Source organism: Oncorhynchus mykiss, chromosome 24, assembly GCF_013265735.2.
Source record: "Oncorhynchus mykiss isolate Arlee chromosome 24, USDA_OmykA_1.1, whole genome shotgun sequence".
NCBI classification, from domain to species: domain Eukaryota; kingdom Metazoa; phylum Chordata; class Actinopteri; order Salmoniformes; family Salmonidae; genus Oncorhynchus; species Oncorhynchus mykiss.
In genome coordinates, this window is record NC_048588.1 from 42,570,751 (window position 1) to 42,589,406 (window position 18,656).

The following is an 18,656-nucleotide window of genomic DNA, read 5'->3' on the forward strand; positions in this document are numbered from 1 at the left end:
ACCACACGACCAGGTCTCTGACCTCCTCCCTGTAGACCGTCTCATCGTCGTCGGTGATCAGGCCTACCACTGTTGTTGTCCTGGCACCACACGACCAGGTCCCTGACCTCCTCCCTGTAGACCGTCTCATCGTCGTCGGTGATCAGGCCTACCACTGTTGTTGTCCTGGCACCACACTGTCTGACCTCCTCCCTGTAGAGCGTCTCATCGTCGTCGGTGATCAGGCCTACCACTGTTGTTGTCCTGGCACCACACTGTCTGACCTCCTCCCTGTAGACCGTCTCATCGTCGTCGGTGATCAGGCCTACCACTGTTGTTGTCCTGGCACCACACTGTCTGACCTCCTCCCTGTAGAGCGTCTCATCGTCGTCGGTGATCAGGCCTACCACTGTTGTTGTCCTGGCACCACACTGTCTGACCTCCTCCCTGTAGAGCGTCTCATCGTCGTCGGTGATCAGGCCTACCACTGTTGTTGTCCTGGCACCACACTGTCTGACCTCCTCCCTGTAGACCGTCTCATCGTCGTCGGTGATCAGGCCTACCACCGTTGGTGTTGTCAGCAAACTTAATGATGGTTTTGGCCTCGCAGTCGTGGATGAACAGGGAGTACAGAAGGGGACAAGTGCACACTCCTGAGGGGCCCTCGTCTTAGTGTGCTCTTGCCTACCCTTACCACCTGGGGGGGCGGCCCGTCAGGAAGTCCAGGATCCAGTTGCAGAGGGAGGTGTTTAGTCCCAGGGTCCTTAGCTTAGTGATGAGCTTTATGGGCACTATGGTGTTGAACGCTGAGCTGTAGTCATTGAACAGCATTCTCACATAGGTGTTCCTTTTGTCCAGGTGGGAAAGGGCAGTGTTTGGAGTACAATAGAGATTGTGTCATCTGTAGACTTTGTTGGGGTGGTATTTGACCTTTATTTCAACAGGGAATCCCATTGAGACCCAGGTCTCTTTTACAAGGGAGCCCTGCGTTTTACAATTGACACATTTGATAGAATTACAAGCAACAGATAAAATACAACAAAACATTTCTAAAATACAAAATCATAGATAATACCCTGAGCGCCACCAGAACATCTGATCTGTTCTAACATCAGAACTAAAAACCCAATTGGCTGGCCAACCAGGGCGGAAAAGGCTGTTCAACCTGGACAGAAAAGGCTGTTCAACCTCGAGGCACCTCAACAGTTAACCAACGCTGCAAATGTGTTTTGAAACGCTTGACTTTAATGAGGTCAAACCTTTTGATACGTATGTGAATTGTAGTGGATCCAGGGTGTCTGGGATGACGGTGTTGTTGTGAGACATGACCAGCCTTTCGAAAGAATTTCATGGCTATAGATGCGAGTTTTATGGGGCGGTTGTCATTTAGGCCGGTTTCCTTGGTGGTCTTGGGCACAAGGACTATGGTGGTCTGTTTAAAACATGTAGATATTACAGACTGGGTCAGGGAGAGGTTGAAAATGTCTGTGAAGACACTGCTGGCCAACACATTCTCCGAGTACGCATTCTGGTAATCCAACGAATTGGTGAGGGCACTAGAACAGTCTGCAGCACCCGGCCTCACCCTACTAGAATGTGAAGTCAGATGTCTACTGTTTTCTGATGATCTGGTGCTCCTGTCCCCAACCAAGGAGGGCCGACAGCAGCACCTAGATCTTCTGCACAGATTCTGCACAGATTCTGACAGACCTGGGCCCTGACAGACCTGGGCCCTGACAGTAAATCTCAGTAAGACCAAAATAATGGTGTTCCAAAAAAGGTCCAGTCACCAGGACCATAAAATTCGACATACCAATTAGGATCTGGCTAAAAATACTTGAATCAGTTGTAGAACCCATTGCCCTTTATGGTTGTGAGGTCTGGGGTCCGCTCACCAACCAAGAATTCACAGAATGGGACAAACACCAAATTGAGACTCTGCATGCAGATTCTGCAAAAATATCCCCAGTGTACAACGTAGAACACCAAATAATGTATGCAGAGCAGAATTAGGCCGATACCCACTAATTATCAAAATCCAAAAAAAGAGACATTAAATTCTACAACCACCTAAAAGGAAGTGATTCCCAAACCTTCCATAACAAAGCCATCACCTACAGAGAGATGAACCTGGAGAAGAGTCCCCTAAGCAAGCTGGTCCTGGGGCTCTGTTCACAAACACAAACACACCCCACAGAACCCCAGGATAGAAACACAATTAGACCCAACCAAATCATGAGAAAACAAAAATATAATTACTTTACACATTGGAAAGAATTAACAAAAAAACAGAGCAAACTAGAATGCTATTTGACCCTAAACAGAGAGTACACAGCGGCAGAATACCTGGCAGAATACCTGACCACTGTGACTGACCCAAACCTAAGGAAAGCTTTGACTATGTACAGACTCAGTGAGCATAGCCTTGCTATTGAGAAAGGCCGCCGTAGGCAGACATGGCTCTCAAGAGAAAACAGCCTAGGCTATGAGCACACTGCCCACAAAATGAGGTGGAAACTGAGCTGCACTTCCTAACCTCCTGCCAAATGTATGACCATATTAGAGAGACATATTTCCCTCAGATTACACAGATCCAAAAATAATTAGAAAACAAATCCAATTTTGAAAAACTCCCATATCTACTGGGTGAAATTCCACAGTGTGCCATCACAGCAGTAAGATTTGTGACCTGTTGCCACGAGAAAAGGGCAACCAGTGAAGAACAAAGACCATTGTAAATATAAATTACAATTTATGTTGATTTATTTTCCCTTTTTTACCTTAACTATGACATTTTAATATCTTTATTATTTTGGAGCTTCTGTGAGCGTAATGTTTACTGTTCATTTTTATTGTTTATTATCTACTTCACTTGCTTTGGCAATGTTAACATATGTTTCCCATGACAATAAAGATCAATGTTAACATATGTTTCCCATGACAATAAAGACCCTTGAATTGAATTGATAGAGAGAGAGAGGGATACAGAGATACAGAGGGAGAGAGCTAGAGACAAACACACAGATACAGAGGGAGAGAGCTAGAGACAGATACAGAGGGAGAGAGAGCTAGAGACAGACACACAGACACAGAGGGAGAGAGCTAGAGACAGACACACAGACACAGAGGGAGAGAGCTAGAGACAGACACACAGACACAGAGGGAGAGAGCTACAGACAGACACAGAGGGAGAGAGCTACAGACAGACACAGAGGGAGAGCTAGAGACACACAGACAGAGAGAGAGAGAGCTAGAGACAGACACACAGACACAGAGCTAGAGACAGACACACAGACACAGAGGGAGAGAGCTAGAGACAGACACACAGACACAGAGCTAGAGACAGACACACAGACACAGAGGGAGAGAGCTAGAGACAGATACAGAGGGAGAGAGAGCTAGAGACAGACACACAGACACAGAGGGAGAGAGCTAGAGACAGACACACAGACACAGAGGGAGAGAGCTAGAGACAGACACACAGACACAGAGGGAGAGAGCTACAGACAGACACAGAGGGAGAGAGCTAGAGACAGACACACAGACACAGAGGGAGAGAGCTAGAGACAGACACACAGACACAGAGGGAGAGAGCTAGAGACAGACACACAGACACACAGAGAGAGAGCTAGAGACAGACACACAGACACAGAGAGAGAGAGAGCTAGAGACAGACACACAGACACAGAGGGAGAGAGCTAGAGACAGACACACAGACACAGAGGGAGAGAGCTAGAGACAGACACACAGACACACAGAGAGAGAGCTAGAGACAGACACACAGACACAGAGAGAGAGAGAGCTAGAGACAGACACACAGACACAGAGAGAGAGAGCTAGAGACAGACACACAGACACACAGAGAGAGAGCTAGAGACAGACGCAGAGAGAGAGAGCTAGAGACAGACACACAGACACAGAGAGAGAGAGCTAGAGACAGACACAGAGGGAGAGAGCTAGAGACAGACACACAGACACACAGAGAGAGAGCTAGAGACAGACACACAGACACAGAGAGAGAGAGCTAGAGACAGACACACAGACACAGAGGGAGAGAGCTAGAGACAGACCCACAGACACAGAGGGAGAGAGCTAGTCAGACAGAAGAGACAGAGAGAAAGAGAAACAGTACTGTACTGTGACCCAGTTCTGTCAAAGCATCACACTTTAATCTACAGTAGATGCACACCCCACACACACACACACACACACCTCTTTTTACAAATCTAAATCAAAAATGACAAACATCTAGAGACGCAGCAGGAAGACATTTCAGATCCCCAAACCTCCCTGCTCCTCTCATTTCGTTTCCTCTCATCTTGTATACGTTTTGAGTTCACAGTCAAACGGAACACAGACCAAATGTTGCAGAGTTATGCGGGTTTAGTTTCCCAAGCTGAGACACACTGAGAAGCATAACTAATACACTGTTCTGTATTTATGCTATGAAGCTCCATTACCTCCTCATTACCTGCTCAGCCACAGACAGACAGACAGGAATTGACTAATATATTAGACCAGGTCCCTGGATGTAATTTGGGCCGGGGTTTTACTGTGATTTGATGTTCAAAACATATCGCTCAACCGGCCTATTTTTGTTATTTCTACAGTCTCCTGACCCAATGAGGAAGACTACAGAACGCATGGCGAGCCTTCATCACTAAGGAGGTTTCCTCCGAGGGGTATGAGCAGACTGTCATCCCGAGTGAGCGGAGAGACCGCCATAACGAGTCAACGGCTACAGAGCAGTCGCAGTCAGGCGGCAGGGATGGCAAAGAGCCGGTGAGACGCCTTGAATGAAGAGTGAACTGTGCTGCCTGCCTTCGGAGGGCCTTCTCATCTCCTGCCGTTGACCACATCCTCCTGTTCAAGTCTTGACTGTTGGGAGGCTAGAAACAACTAAATGTTCCAAAACTTGTCAAAAATCATAGCACAGACGTACACTGTCATATAGCTGTTTTGTTTGATTCCTTTTCCTTTTATTTGATTCCTGTTCATTTTATTTGATTCCTTTTCCTTTTGTTTGATTCCTGTTCATTTTATTTGATTCCTGTTCCTTTTGTTTGATTCCTTTTCATTTTATTTGATTCCTGTTCCTTTTGTTTGATTCCTGTTCCTTTTGTTTGATTCCTGTTCATTTTATTTGATTCCTGTTCCTTTGATTTGATTCCTGTTCCTTTGATTTGATTCCTGTTCCTTTGATTTGATTCCTGTTCCTTTGATTTGATTCCTGTTCCTTTGATTTGATTCCTGTTCATTTTATTGGATTGCCTCAGTACTTTGGCAAGTAAGTATGTTTTAAACGTCCCTCTTTGGGTTGGATGTGTCAATGTGTAGTTCCTACATGCATCATCTATGAGCAGAATTACTGTCTTAACTCAATTAGCCACGAAACCTCTAGTTTGAAAGGGACTGTTTTCTGGAAGCTGTGCAGTTCATTTTCCCATACTTTTCCATCCTGGTTGGCCAGCCCCCTCCGTCCTGGTTGGCCGGCCCTTTCCGTCCTGGTTGGCCGGCCCCTTCCGTCCTGGTTGGCCGGCCCCTTCCGTCCTGGTTGGCCAGCGTGTGTGTGTGTGTGTGTGTGTGTGTGTGTGTGTGTGTGTGTGTGTGTGTGTGTGCGTACAGCACTCACCAATCTCATCCTGGATCTCCTCGGCAACGTAGGGAACCTTGTAGAGCAGAGACAGACTCTGGTTCATCCTCTCCTCGATCACACGTAGGTGGGTCATCACCTGAGATAGGACACACACGGTTGTGACTTCGTGACAATGATCGCACAAACAGCCGCTCACTAATTTGACAGTTCTAACACAGTCACACCTCCGACACCGTCAAAACACACCAGCTGAGTGTTGCCTATTGTAGGATTACGCTTGATCTGATTTAATCTAGGCCCTACCTTCCACTTGATGTTTGACAAACAGCCTAGTTCTACAATTACATAGAGATTTCTCTCCACCAGTGAGTCTGCCCTTCTGAGCTGAAGAGACAGACGGGGACAGCGAGACCATCGATTCTCAATGGGCTATCAGCAGGACAATAGACGCTTGCTGAGTTTAGGGACTTTAAATGTATTAATGGATGTTTGCCAGGCATGTCACTTCTCCCGTCTCTTTGCACAGCCCACCACATGCACTGTTCTGTAACCATATCTAGATAGATCCATAACGAAGTACTACGGGAAAAAATTTCACTGAATGACAGAAATATTGGAAAAAAGTAGGCTAATGAAAACAAGTTGTTGCTTACTGAAACTCCCAAAGTCATCCAATTGTTTTGAAGAAATAGCCTACCCGCGTGTGGTCAACTATTTCAGCACCGTTTCACACTGCTCTGAGACAAGCATGGGGGACTGGTTTTGATAAATCAATCAGATCTCCGTTTGGGTATTGGTTAGACTAGAATTAGGGTGTGGAAATGTTAAGATTATTTTTCTTTTCACTTGCAGTCACTTAGAAGCCTAGGCCTACCTCCTGACCAGTCACGTTGTACAGCGCCATATTGACCTAATAAAACCCTGAGTCCATAGGCTACTGTCAAATGGATTTCAGTTTTTTTTTGTAGTAGAGAAACACCATAATATTCATCAATTGAATTAAGCAACATTTCATTTCTAACAGAAACTGCACATAATCAATAATCAACATAATCAATAATCAACATAATCAATCATCAACATAATCAATAATCAACATAATCAATATAGTCTGTTCTAACAAAAGAGGTTTTAAATTCTCTAGCACGGCCGATATTAAAAACAATCAAATGCATTTGTGAATTTAAAAAAAAAATCGCTTTAGCCGACATGTTTTGGTTAATTAATAGTTTAATTATTCAAGGCTCTCTGTGTTATTATGTTTTATAACTAAAGTTATTGACTGTATTTAATGACACGGATGACTTGTATTCTGTGTGATGACAAATGAATGAATGACTGATGGATATCCTGTATATTGCCAGTTTATGCCAGTATGTAACTCTAAAACAGCTACTGTAAACAGGACTCTTCCATCTACAGAGCCAGGTCATTTCAATAACTTCATTTCAATTAAAAATAATCCACCTGTCCCTGACTTTTCTTCAACAAATACATTAACTTTACACTCTTGCAGAAGACCTACACTGAGAGATAAATATCATGAACTTTACACTCTTGCAGAAGACCTACACTGAGAGATAAATATCATGAACTTTACACTCTTGCAGAAGACCTACACTGAGAGATAAATATCATGAACTTTACACTCTTGCAGAAGACCTACACTGAGAGATAAATATCATGAACTTTACACTCTTGCAGAAGACCTACACTGAGAGATAAATATCATGAAAGGCTAATACCTTGAGCATTTCATCCTCAAAGCACCATGATGGTCTGATGCACTATATGTACAATAACTGTAGAATAGCCGGGACCCAACCAGTAGCCTGCCAACCAGTAGCCTGCCAACCAGTAGCCTGCCAACCAGTAGCCTGCCAACCAGTAGCCAGCCAACCAGTAGCCAGCCAACCAGTAGCCAGCCAACCAGTAGCCAGCCAACCAGTAGCCAGCCAACCAGTAGCCAGCCAACCAGTAGCCAGTCTAATAAATGCATTTAATATACACAATCACAAATAAATCCGTTCACATATTTTGTTTAGGATGGTCATAAAAAAAACATGATACTAACAATTTATTTCAAAAGAACAGAACGTTTTCAGATTTACCTGTGCTGTATTAGAGAAGGTTATGGCTGTGCCGTGTCAATTAAACGAAATAGTTCATTTAGCAGACATCACATGCTTACATTCCCCAGCCCTATACAATAGAAACAGGATCGAATATAACGGAATACAGCAGAAAGGAGATTTGCCCCCAGATGGGCATTGATATTTGCCCCCCCCCAGATGGGTATTGAAATCTGCCTCCAGATGGGTATTGAAATCTGCCCCCAGATGGGTTTTGAAATCTGCCTCCAGATGGGTTTTGAAATCTGCCTCCAGATGGGTTTTGAAATCTGCCTCCAGATGGGTTTTGAAATCTGCCTCCAGATGGGTTTTGAAATCTGCCTCCAGATGGGTTTTGAAATCTGCCTCCAGATGGGTTTTGAAATCTGCCTCCAGATGGGTTTTGAAATGGGTTTTGAAATCTGCCTCCAGATGGGTTTTGAAATCTGCCTCCAGATGGGTTTTGAAATCTGCCTCCAGATGGGTTTTGAAATCTGCCTCCAGATGGGTTTTGAAATGGGTTTTGAAATCTGCCTCCAGATGGGTTTTGAAATCTGCCTCCAGATGGGTTTTGAAATCTGCCTCCAGATGGGTTTTGAAATCTGCCTCCAGATGGGTTTTGAAATCTGCCTCCAGATGGGTTTGAAATCTGCCTCCAGATGGGTTTTGAAATCTGCCTCCAGATGGGTAGTGCCATCAGTAGGCATGTAGCTGGGGTTATTCTAGGAAAACATTACATTTTGAAACAGAGACTATCTGTAAAATATTTTGTGTTGTTTGGTAAAACTAGGTTCATTAAAAACCTTGGAATATGCTCTTCCTGATCGGTTACAGCAATCATAATGTCTGAACCCCTGACAGCAATCACAAAGTCTAGAGGATCATTTGGAATAGTAAACAAACACCAACAAGCTTCTTGGGGGGGGCAACTAGCATTAATGGCCACAATGGATGACAGTAAAATACTATGACATCATGCAAGCTGTGCAGCAGTATGACAACTTTTAAAGGAATAGCCACTGTAGGAATGGACAGAGAGCCGGGTTAATCCCAGGCACTCCAATAACTGTTACGGTTATATAAAACAGACCACAACGCCAGCCCTCACAAAGCACCAAGGCTTTTCTTAGAATGTACTTTGGAGTCACATGTCAAATTTACACAAGAAAAGAGACTTCAAAGCTCACAATGTTCCAGTCTGTTTGGCTTGTGCAGAGCTGAATGTCGCTAGAACGTCAGGGGGATTTGATGGCTGAAGAGAGAATTTACAGCTGCTGATAAACAGGATGTAGAGAAGAGAAATAAACAACTCCAACAAGATGACCTACAGAAATCAGCTTCCCATGACAGAACTCTGGTTCACTGTAGATCACTCCATCCTTCTTGAAAGATTAGTGTAATCTGTGTGGGTAGCTGGACAGGTAGGATGACTGACAGTGAAGGTGAACAGGTGGTCACGGATCAGGTGACAGAGGAATGGATGAGACTGAGGCAGGAATTCCGTTAACCATCAAGTGGTATATTTACCCCACAAAGTGGTATATTTACTGGGTAGGCTGTGGTGGATTCATGGACACACAGAACTTCTGGATTAGACGGAGTAAAGGAAGAGAAAGCAGTGAGATCGGTCTGTTGAGATCTGTCTGACATTTCCACCTGACCTAATTAAAGCACCCCTAACCCAGCTGAGCAAGTGGCCATGAATAAAAGGATTCTTCCACCAACTCCATGGGCCTTTTCTACAGCCACCCCAGAAATGTGTTAAATTCCACACTCCTCAAAAAGGCTCATTGCTCCCCGTCCTCTGTCATCTCAGGGAGAGGAATTAGTCGGGCAACTGGCCAGATATATGTCCGGTTCTTCACCTGGATCTCCACTGATCTAACACGACCATCGGTCCCAGGCATAGTCTTAGTTATACGGCCCATCGGCCAGGAGGCTCGAGGCAGCTGAGGGTCCACTATCATTACTACTTGGCCAGTTTCCAGGCTGGCCATTTCTCTCCGCCATTTCCCTCTGTGCTGTATGCTTGGTAGGTAATCCTGAATGAATCGGGCCTAGAAATGGTCAGGCAAGATCTGGCTGTGTCGCCACCGGCGTCTGCCAACGAGGTTGGTATCAGCATACATGGCTTGAGGAAGTGACGCATCTCGGCGTCCCATCAAGGGCATATTCGGTGTAACCGGATCGGGGTCAGCGATGTCTGCAAAGAGATATCCCAAGGGTTTGGAGTTCAGTATCCCTTCCACCTCTATCAGGACGGTCCGCAAGACAGTTTCTGTGACAGTTTGGTCCCGCAGGACGACTCGTAAGGCCGTCTTTACGGATTTGATCTCTCGTTCCCATGTTCCTCCAAAATGAAGAGCTCCTGGAGGGTTACATTTGAATGAGATTTGTTGGTCCATCAGCTGATCCTGGAGGCTGGGTTCCATGGCTTGGAAGGCTTCCTCCAACCTGGTTTTTCCTGCCTTGAGGTTCGTACCTCTGTCAGCCAGGATCTCGTAGGGTTTCCTTCGTCGGGAGATAAACCGCCGCAGGGCCATGAGGAAGGCTTCAGTACCCAAACTCTCCAGTAGGTTCAGGTGGACACATCTGGTTGTCAAACACTTGAATAGAATGCCCCAGCGCTTTTCCACTCAACGACCTAGCTTGATTGTCAAGAGGCCCAAGCAATCTACTCCTGTTGACCAGAAGGGGTGTTTGAGGAGGCGCATGTGAGCAGGGGGTAAAATCTGCCATTTTGGGGACAGTGGTTCCGGCCCGCCATCTCTGACATTCCACACAGGCGTATTGGTGCTTACGAATGGCTCCTCGTTCTCCAAGTATCCAGTACTTCCGCCTCATCTCCCCATAGACTCTCTGCCCTGGGTGGAGAAGCCTCTTATCATAACTCTTGATGAGGAGGCTGATAAATAGGGTGTCTGGAGTCCAGGATAATTGGGTGGATTGCATCGGGATCCAAGACTTCTGCTTGGCGCAGCCTCCCTCCGACTCTGATCACTCCGAGGATTGGGTCATATTCTGGAGCAAGAGAGAGAAGACGGCTGTCCTTAGCCACTTCCCTACCGGCTTTCAGAGCTTTTAGCTCCTAGGGAAGTCTACTGCTTGTGCATGCTGGAGGAATCGTGTCTCTGCCGCGAGGGAGGTGGATATGGAAGCCACCCCATCTGCGATCTGGTTTGTGCTAGGTCAGGGAGAGCTGTTGTTGGTTCCATAGAGATGCTGTAGCATTGGGCTCATCCTTAACTGATGAGCTTCAGTTGGTTGTGGAGGGGCCGCACAACTGGGGGCTGTCGGCCACTTGTTCTCTGGTTGGGACAAGAATGGTGGTGCCAAGCTACAGCGATGGGGTTGAGCCAGTTCCTTAAGGGTTTTACCACGAGTAACGTCATCAGCAGGATTGTTTACGCTGTCTACATACCTCCAGTCCTGGACTTCTGTTAAGTCTTGGATTTTCGCAATGCGAGTTCCGACGAACACCTTATACCTGCAGGACTCCGACTTGATCCAGGTCAATACAGTGGTCGAATCACTCCAGTAAATGACCCTTTGGATTGGCTCGGCTCGCAAGGTAGAGGCCAACTGGGCTCCGGAAAGGGCAGCGCTGAGTTACAGCCTAGGCATTGACAATTGCTTCTTAGGTGCGACCCTGGACCTGGCCATGACAAAGGAGACTTGGGTGTGGCCTGCCTTATCCTCCACTCTTAGATAGGAAACCGCCCCATAAGCTTGCTCCGAAGCGTCACAGAACACATGCAGTTCCAGGCATGATCCCAGTTGGTCAGCACAGAGTGGTACATAACATCTTGGCATTTGGACTTCAGAGAGCTCCGTTAACTCTGTTTCCCAACAGATCCATCGTTCCACTAGGTGGATCGGTTCATCCCAGTCCCTCGGTCTGCCACAGGTCCTGGACTAAGACTTTGGTTCGGATTGTGTATGGCAGGATATACCCAAGGGGATCGTATTTACTGGCCAGGGTCCGATGGATGGTGCACAGTGTGGGTTTCGGTACTCAGGGCTGAGCGGTGCTTATACCCCAGGTTATCCGGTATGCAGCTCCACCTCAGTCCTAGCGTCAGCTCTTGTGGGTTAGCGCCAGACTGCGATAGCCATAGTTCACTGCTACTGGACTTGGCTTGTGGCAAGAGGTGCTGGATAACCTCCGCTCTGTCACTCGCCCACTGTCTGACCTCGAATCCCCCTTTGGACAGGAGATTCCGTACTTTATCAAGGAGTGCTTTCACTTCAGCCGTGGATGGGACACTCTGTAAGCAGTTATCCACACAGAAGGAATTTTCCACTGAATCCCATACCTCTGGGTCACTGTCTGGGTGCTCCCGTGCGTGTCTCTGCAGAAAGACTATATAACACAGCAAGGACTGCAGGTGGTGCCAAATGGGAGTACCTGCCATTCATAAATTGTGGGCTCTGAGTCTCATTCCATATCTCGCCATATGAACCGGAGCAGTGTGGTGTCAGAAGGCAGTAAACGAATCTGATGAAAGATGGCTTTGATGTCTCCACTGATGGCTGTAGAGTGCTGCCGGAACCAGAGAAGGACAACGAGTAAGGAAGGACCTAAGGTTGGTCCGGGGAGTAGACAGTCATTCAGGCTTTGACCAGCAGCTTGGAATGAACAGTTGAAGACAAGTCTGTACTTCCCACCGTGTTGCTGGATTACATTGTGAGGGAGATACCAGGATTCGCTGAGCGGGTTTCCTTCTTCATGAGCTGTCACTTTGGTGACATAGCCTGCCATCACAAGGTAATGAACTTCAGCAAGCTCAGGATTCTTCACCAGGCGTCGCTCCGTTCCACGCAGTAGTAGGAGTACAGCCTGTGTCGTGGTTGCCAGAGGAGGATGGTTTGGTAGCAGTGAGGTCGCGTACCTCTGAACGCCATCCAGTTCAGTGGTGCTCTTCTCCAGGAGGTCTAATGCAGAGGAGTCATGTCTCGAGCGAGTGACCTCCTGTAGCTTCCGGTTGGAGAAGGTGTCCATCTTCCAGAGCATCTCTACATTACAAAGGAGGTCAGTGGCTGCACAGGGGGTTGGAGCTGGAGAGGACTTGCTGTGACTGTACAGCTTGGGTGGAGAGAAAGAGATGGGCTGGACCTTGCACAGCCCAACCCAAGGACGTATGGATAGCAACGAGCCCACCTTCTGGTCCAGCTCGTATAGGCTCAGTTGGGGTGACGAGATGTGGGTAGTCTGACACAATCAGGATGAGTGGTGCAACCCTGGCCAGGTTAGGAAGGACATTGTTTCTGTAGTACACTTACTGGGCAGGAGTGCTCTGGTGATGATATAGGCCACGTCCCGCTGTCCTGAAGGTGAAACGCAGAACCTTTCACTTGGATGACATCATGTCGCACCGTTCTGAGGTTAAGGGTCTCGGGGGTTCCCTCCAGGTTAAGCTGACAGGCGGCAGCCGGGAGAATGATTGTTCTTTCAGACCCATCATCTGGAACAGCGAATGTATCCGTGCTCCGCCCTTCTCTTTGCAGTGACCTTTACCACCTTCAACATGACCCTTGGAGATCGGTTCTGCTGGTCGAGGTAGAGCTCCTTTGTGGCTCCTACCATGACCATACTCTGCTCCTTCTGTGCTTGGGGAATTACATCATGCAACACTGAGATGGATTTCCTTACAGCGATTGCAGGGTTTCCTCAATGTGCAGGTCTCTGCCTTATGGCTATGGGCACACTTGTAGTATCGCTCACTTGTAGTTGGTAATTGGCGGAAAGGCGAAGGAGTGGTGATTTGTCCATATGAAGGAGGAATGCTAACTTGTGTCACTGGTACAGAGGGCGTTGGCGGAGCGGCCTGTCCCCCGTGTTGGCTGTTGACCCCGGAGCCTCCGGGGACTGTGTGCCATGCTGTACCAGAGGAGCAGATTGGGAAAGGCAGACCAGTCAAGTCCATGTGGAAGGGTGGTCAGGTCAACTCCCTGTTCGTTCCTCTCCAGGAAGAATGAGACCATCCGCGCCTCCTTCAATTCCCTTCTGGCTTGACGCTGCTGTGCCAGGTCCTTGGCAATGAATTCCCGTTCCTGTAGAGCTCTACGGGTCAGCACATCCAATTGGTGACATTGTTCGTCAGCCTGTCGTTCCTCCTCAACCTGACGTTCATTTTCCTCCAATGCTAATAGGTTCATCCTCTCTTGTAGGACAGCGGTCTGTGAATCACTGAGGGATAGTGAATGGCGGTTGCCATGGCCACTTCCAAAGGGGTATCCATCCACTGGTCGAACACCCTCTCCGTCTAGAGTGCCTCGACGATTTCCCTTTAGTTAAGGGCTGAGCAGAGCCTGCCTCAGGAAGCTGATTGACTTGTGCGGTGGGAGTTACCTCCTCCATGGGTTCTTTCTGTGGACCACTTTCCCGTCCCAAAGCAGTTTCCGGTCCTTGGAGGGGATGGTTGATGGCTGAAACGTACAGTTGATCCATTGCCACTGAGCTCTGATGGGCTTGCATAATCCTTAAGATAACCAGGTGCTTGCCTGGTTCTTCTGGTGCTGCTGGTGGGTGAGGATGAAGTCCTCTTTGTTGCTAAGTCTTAGCTCCTGGATCTTTTATTTGATCCAAGACGTTTCCCTCAGCTGCTCTTTCCTCCTCTTTTCTTCCTTCCAGCGGAGACAATTCTTCCTTCTCCTCCATTTCCTTTTCAACTGTCTTTGGTTCAGTCATCATCCTGCTCGAAGGACCATTGAAAGATTAGTGGAATCTGTGTGGGTAGCTGGACAGGTAGGATGACTGACAGTGAAGGTGAACAGGTGGTCAGGTGACAGAGGAATGGATGAGACTGAGGCAGGAAGTCCTTTAACCATAAAGTGGTATATTTACTGGGTAGGCTGTGGTGGATTCATGGACGCACAGAACTTCTGGATTAGACGGAGTAAAGGAAGAGAAAGCAGCGAGATCGGGGCGATGGCGATTTCCTCCCTTTATGGAGTTGAGATCTGTCGGACATTTCCACCTCACCTAATTAACGTGCCCCTGGCCCAGCTGAGCAAGTGGCCATGAATTACAGGATTATTCCACCAACATGGGCCTTTTCTACACTTCTAGAATCAGCTTCGCATGACAAAACACTGGTTCACTGTAGATCACGCCATCCTTCTAGAATCAGCTTCCCATGACAAAACACTGGTTCACTGTAGATCACGCCATCCTTCTAGAATCAGCTTCCAATGACAGAACACTGGTTCACTGGAGATCACTCCATCCTTCTAGAATCAGCTTCCCATGACAGAACACTGGTTCACTGTAGATCACTCCATCCTTCTAGAATCAGCTTCCCATGACAGAACACTGTTTCACTGTAGATCACTCCATCCTTCTAGAATCAGCTTCCCATGACAAAACACTAGTTCACTGTAGATCACGCCATCCTTCTAGAATCAGCTTCCCATGACAGAACACTGGTTCACTGTAGATCACTCCATCCTTCTAGAATCAGCTTCCCATGACAGAACACTGGTTCACTGTAGATCACTCCATCCTTCTAGAATCAGCTTCCCATGACAGAACACTGTTTCACTGTAGATCACTCCATCCTTCTAGAATCAGCCTCCCATGACAGAACACTGGTTCACTGGAGATCACTCCATCCTTCTAGAATCAGCCTCCCATGACAGAACACTGGTTCACTGTAGATCACTCCATCCTTCTAGAATTCCTGTATTAGCATGAATGGCAACGCTCCTGTTGTTAAAGACAAATTACATAATGGCCTCTCTCCCTCCCTATTTCATCCTCTCTCTCTCTTTATGATGGTCTCGCTCACTTCTGTCTGGTCAGTAATGATGGGGGTTGTCTGTAATAGGCAACGGGGCATAGAGTACCAAGGTGTGTACCTGTTCAGGGTTAGGGGTCAGGGTGTGTACCTGTTCAGGGTTAGGGGTCAGGGTGTGTACCTGGGACTTCATCTGGGCAGCCTTCTCAGGGTCGACAGCCAGTACGTGTTGGTAGTGGCGGATGGTGTGCTGACGGTCCTTGTTCTCCGCGCGCACATACCGCCTCAGAGCCTGCAGGATACGGTGGGGCTGGGGGAGGAGTGGAGAGAGGGAGAGGGGGGAGGAGGAGAGAAAAAGGGGGAGGAGGGGGAGAGAGGGAGAGGGGGGAGGAGGAGAGAAGAGGGGGGAGGAGGGGGAGAGAGTGCGGAGGGGGGAGGGAGAAGAGAGAGAGGGGGGTTAGAACATCAATTTGATTCTTCCATAGGCAGTAGTGTGACACATGAGACTAGAGGACAGGAAGGAGAGAGAGAATAGGGTTAGGGTGCCATTTGGGAAACACCCAGAGAGTGAGGACATGTGTCCAGGCAGCCTGAGGACCACATGATATTAGATTAGACCTATAAAACGTGGAACAGGGATTATATGGAGGATGACTGGTATTAGATAAAACATGGAACAGGGATTATATGGAGGATGACTGGTATTAGATAAAACATGGAACAGGGATTATATGGAGGTGACTGGTATTAGATAAAACATGGAACAGGGATTATATGGAGGATGACTGGTATTAGATAAAACGTGGAACAGGGATTATATGGAGGATGACTGGTATTAGATAAAACATGGAACAGGGATTATATGGAGGTGACTGGTATTAGATAAAACATGGAACAGGGATTATATGGAGAATGACTGGTATTAGATAAAACATGGAACAGGGATTATATGGAGAATGACTGGTATTAGATAAAACATGGAACAGGGATTATATGGAGGGTGACTGGTATTAGATAAAACATGGAACAGGGATTATATGGAGGTGACTGGTATTAGATAAAACATGGAACAGGGATTATATGGAGGATGACTGGTATTAGATAAAACATGGAACAGGGATTATATGGAGGTGACTGGTATTAGATAAAACATGGAACAGGGATTATATGGAGGATGACTGGTATTAGATAAAACATGGAACAGGGATTATATGGAGGATGACTGGTATTAGATAAAACATGGAACAGGGATTATATGGAGGATGACTGGTATTAGATAAAACATGGAACAGGGATTATATGGAGAATGACTGGTATTAGATAAAACATGGAACAGGGATTATATGGAGGTGACTGGTATTAGATAAAACATGGAACAGGGATTATATGGAGGTGACTGGTATTAGATAAAACATGGAACAGGGATCATATGGAGGATGACTGGCATTAGATAAAACATGGAACAGGGATTATATGGAGGATGACTGGTATTAGATAAAACATGGAACAGGGATTATATGGAGGATGACTGGTATTAGATAAAACATGGAACAGGGATTATATGGAGGATGACTGGTATTAGATAAAACATGGAACAGGGATTATATGGAGGATGACTGGTATTAGATAAAACATGGAACAGGGATTATACGGAGGATGACTGGTATTAGATAAAACATGGAACAGGGATTATACGGAGGATGACTGGTATTAGATTAAACATGGAACAGGGATTATATGGAGGATGACTGGTATTAGATTAAACATGGAACAGGGATTATATGGAGGATGACTGGTATTAGATAAAACGTGGATGACTGATGAAGGATTCCATGGGACTGACCATGTGCAGCAGAGTGTTGTCTGTAACCTACCCTCGGTGGGTCAGCCTGCAGGGCGGCTAGGTAGTTCTCCAGCGCCAGGCGGCGGCGGTCGTTGAGCATGGCCTCTACCCGAGCCAGGTGGGTCTCAACCAGCTGCTGCTTTTCACTGGCTGCCTCCTCTTCCAGAGACTCTACCGTGGCCTGGAAGTGCTGAAGGGGACACAGCATAGTGAGATAGGGCACTCATCCCTAACCCCTACCCTATCCCCTAACCAAAATGTATTTCTCTGTTACGGTCTCCAGAGGACTGACTATATCTCTGTTACAGTATCCAGAGGACTGACTATATCTCTGTTACAGTATCCAGAGGACTGACTATATCTCTGTTACAGTATCCAGAGGACTGACTATATCTCTGTTACAGTATCCAGAGGACTGACTATATCTGTTACAGTATCCAGAGGACTGACTATATCTCTGTTACAGTAACCAGAGGACTGACTGTATATCTGTTACAGTATCCAGAGGACTAACTATTGAATGTGTCTCTGTTACAGTATCCACCTCTCTGCCCGGGCAGAGCCCTCCACCTCTCTGCCCGGGCAGAGCCCTCCACCTCTCTGCCCGGGCAGAGCCCTCCACCTCTCTGCCCGGGCAGAGCCCTCCACCTCTCTGCCCGGGCAGAGCCCTCCACCTCTCTGCCCGGGCAGAGCCCTCCACCTCTCTGCCCGGGCAGAGCCCTCCACCTCTCTGCCCGGGCAGAGCCCTCCACCTCTCTGCCCGGGCAGAGCCCTCCACCTCTCTGCCCGGGCAGAGCCCTCCACCTCTCTGCCCGGGCAGAGCCCTCCACCTCTCTGCCCGGGCAGAGCCCTCCACCTCTCTGCCTGGGCAGAGCCCTCCACCTCTCTGCCTGGGCAGAGCCCTCCACCTCTCTGCCTGGGCAGAGCCCTCCACCTCTCTGCCTGGGCAGAGCCCTCCACCTCTCTGCCTGGGCAGAGCCCTCCATCTCTCTGCCTGGGCAGAGCCCTCCATCTCTCTGCCTGGGCAGAGCCCTCCACCTCTCTGCCTGGGCAGAGCCCTCAGGAAAGCCAGTAAAATAGAGGTTGCCTCTTCCCCTCTGGACACAGGGACAGACTACCTAAGGTTAAAAAAAAAAAAAAAATAGGGCCAAGTTCTCTTTTATTCCCGAATGCAATTCTGCAACTTAACACATTTTTCAACTAATTGCACTTAGCACTTACCCTGCCAATTAATTTGTAAATATAATTCGCTTTTTATTATTATTATATATTGTTTAGATGTTATATGTTTTTTGACTGCTGCAAGATGAATTACCTCGGAGGACATTAAACTTTTCTGAATCAGAATGTATTCTGATGCCATCTTGTATCTCTGGGACATCTCTGAA

General features: G+C 47.3%; 1 protein-coding gene across 14 annotated transcripts in view; it reads right to left on the reverse strand.

Annotated features, from left to right (window-relative positions):
• aplp2 (amyloid beta (A4) precursor-like protein 2) overlaps positions 1-18,656 on the reverse strand; it is a 141,250-nt gene that overhangs the window by 38,217 nt on the left and 84,377 nt on the right. For 9 of the 14 annotated variants that reach the window (XM_036961453.1, XM_036961452.1, XM_036961441.1 and 6 more), the window contains 3 exons: positions 17,300-17,458; positions 15,577-15,735; positions 5,612-5,711 (listed from right to left, as the gene is read on the reverse strand). In XM_036961453.1, the coding sequence (XP_036817348.1) occupies positions 5,612-5,711; positions 15,577-15,735; positions 17,300-17,458 (418 nt within the window). The remainder of the gene's footprint in view (positions 1-5,611; positions 5,712-15,576; positions 15,736-17,299; positions 17,459-18,656) is intronic. The other 5 variants (XM_036961448.1, XM_036961451.1, XM_036961447.1 and 2 more) reach the window with 1 other exon arrangement.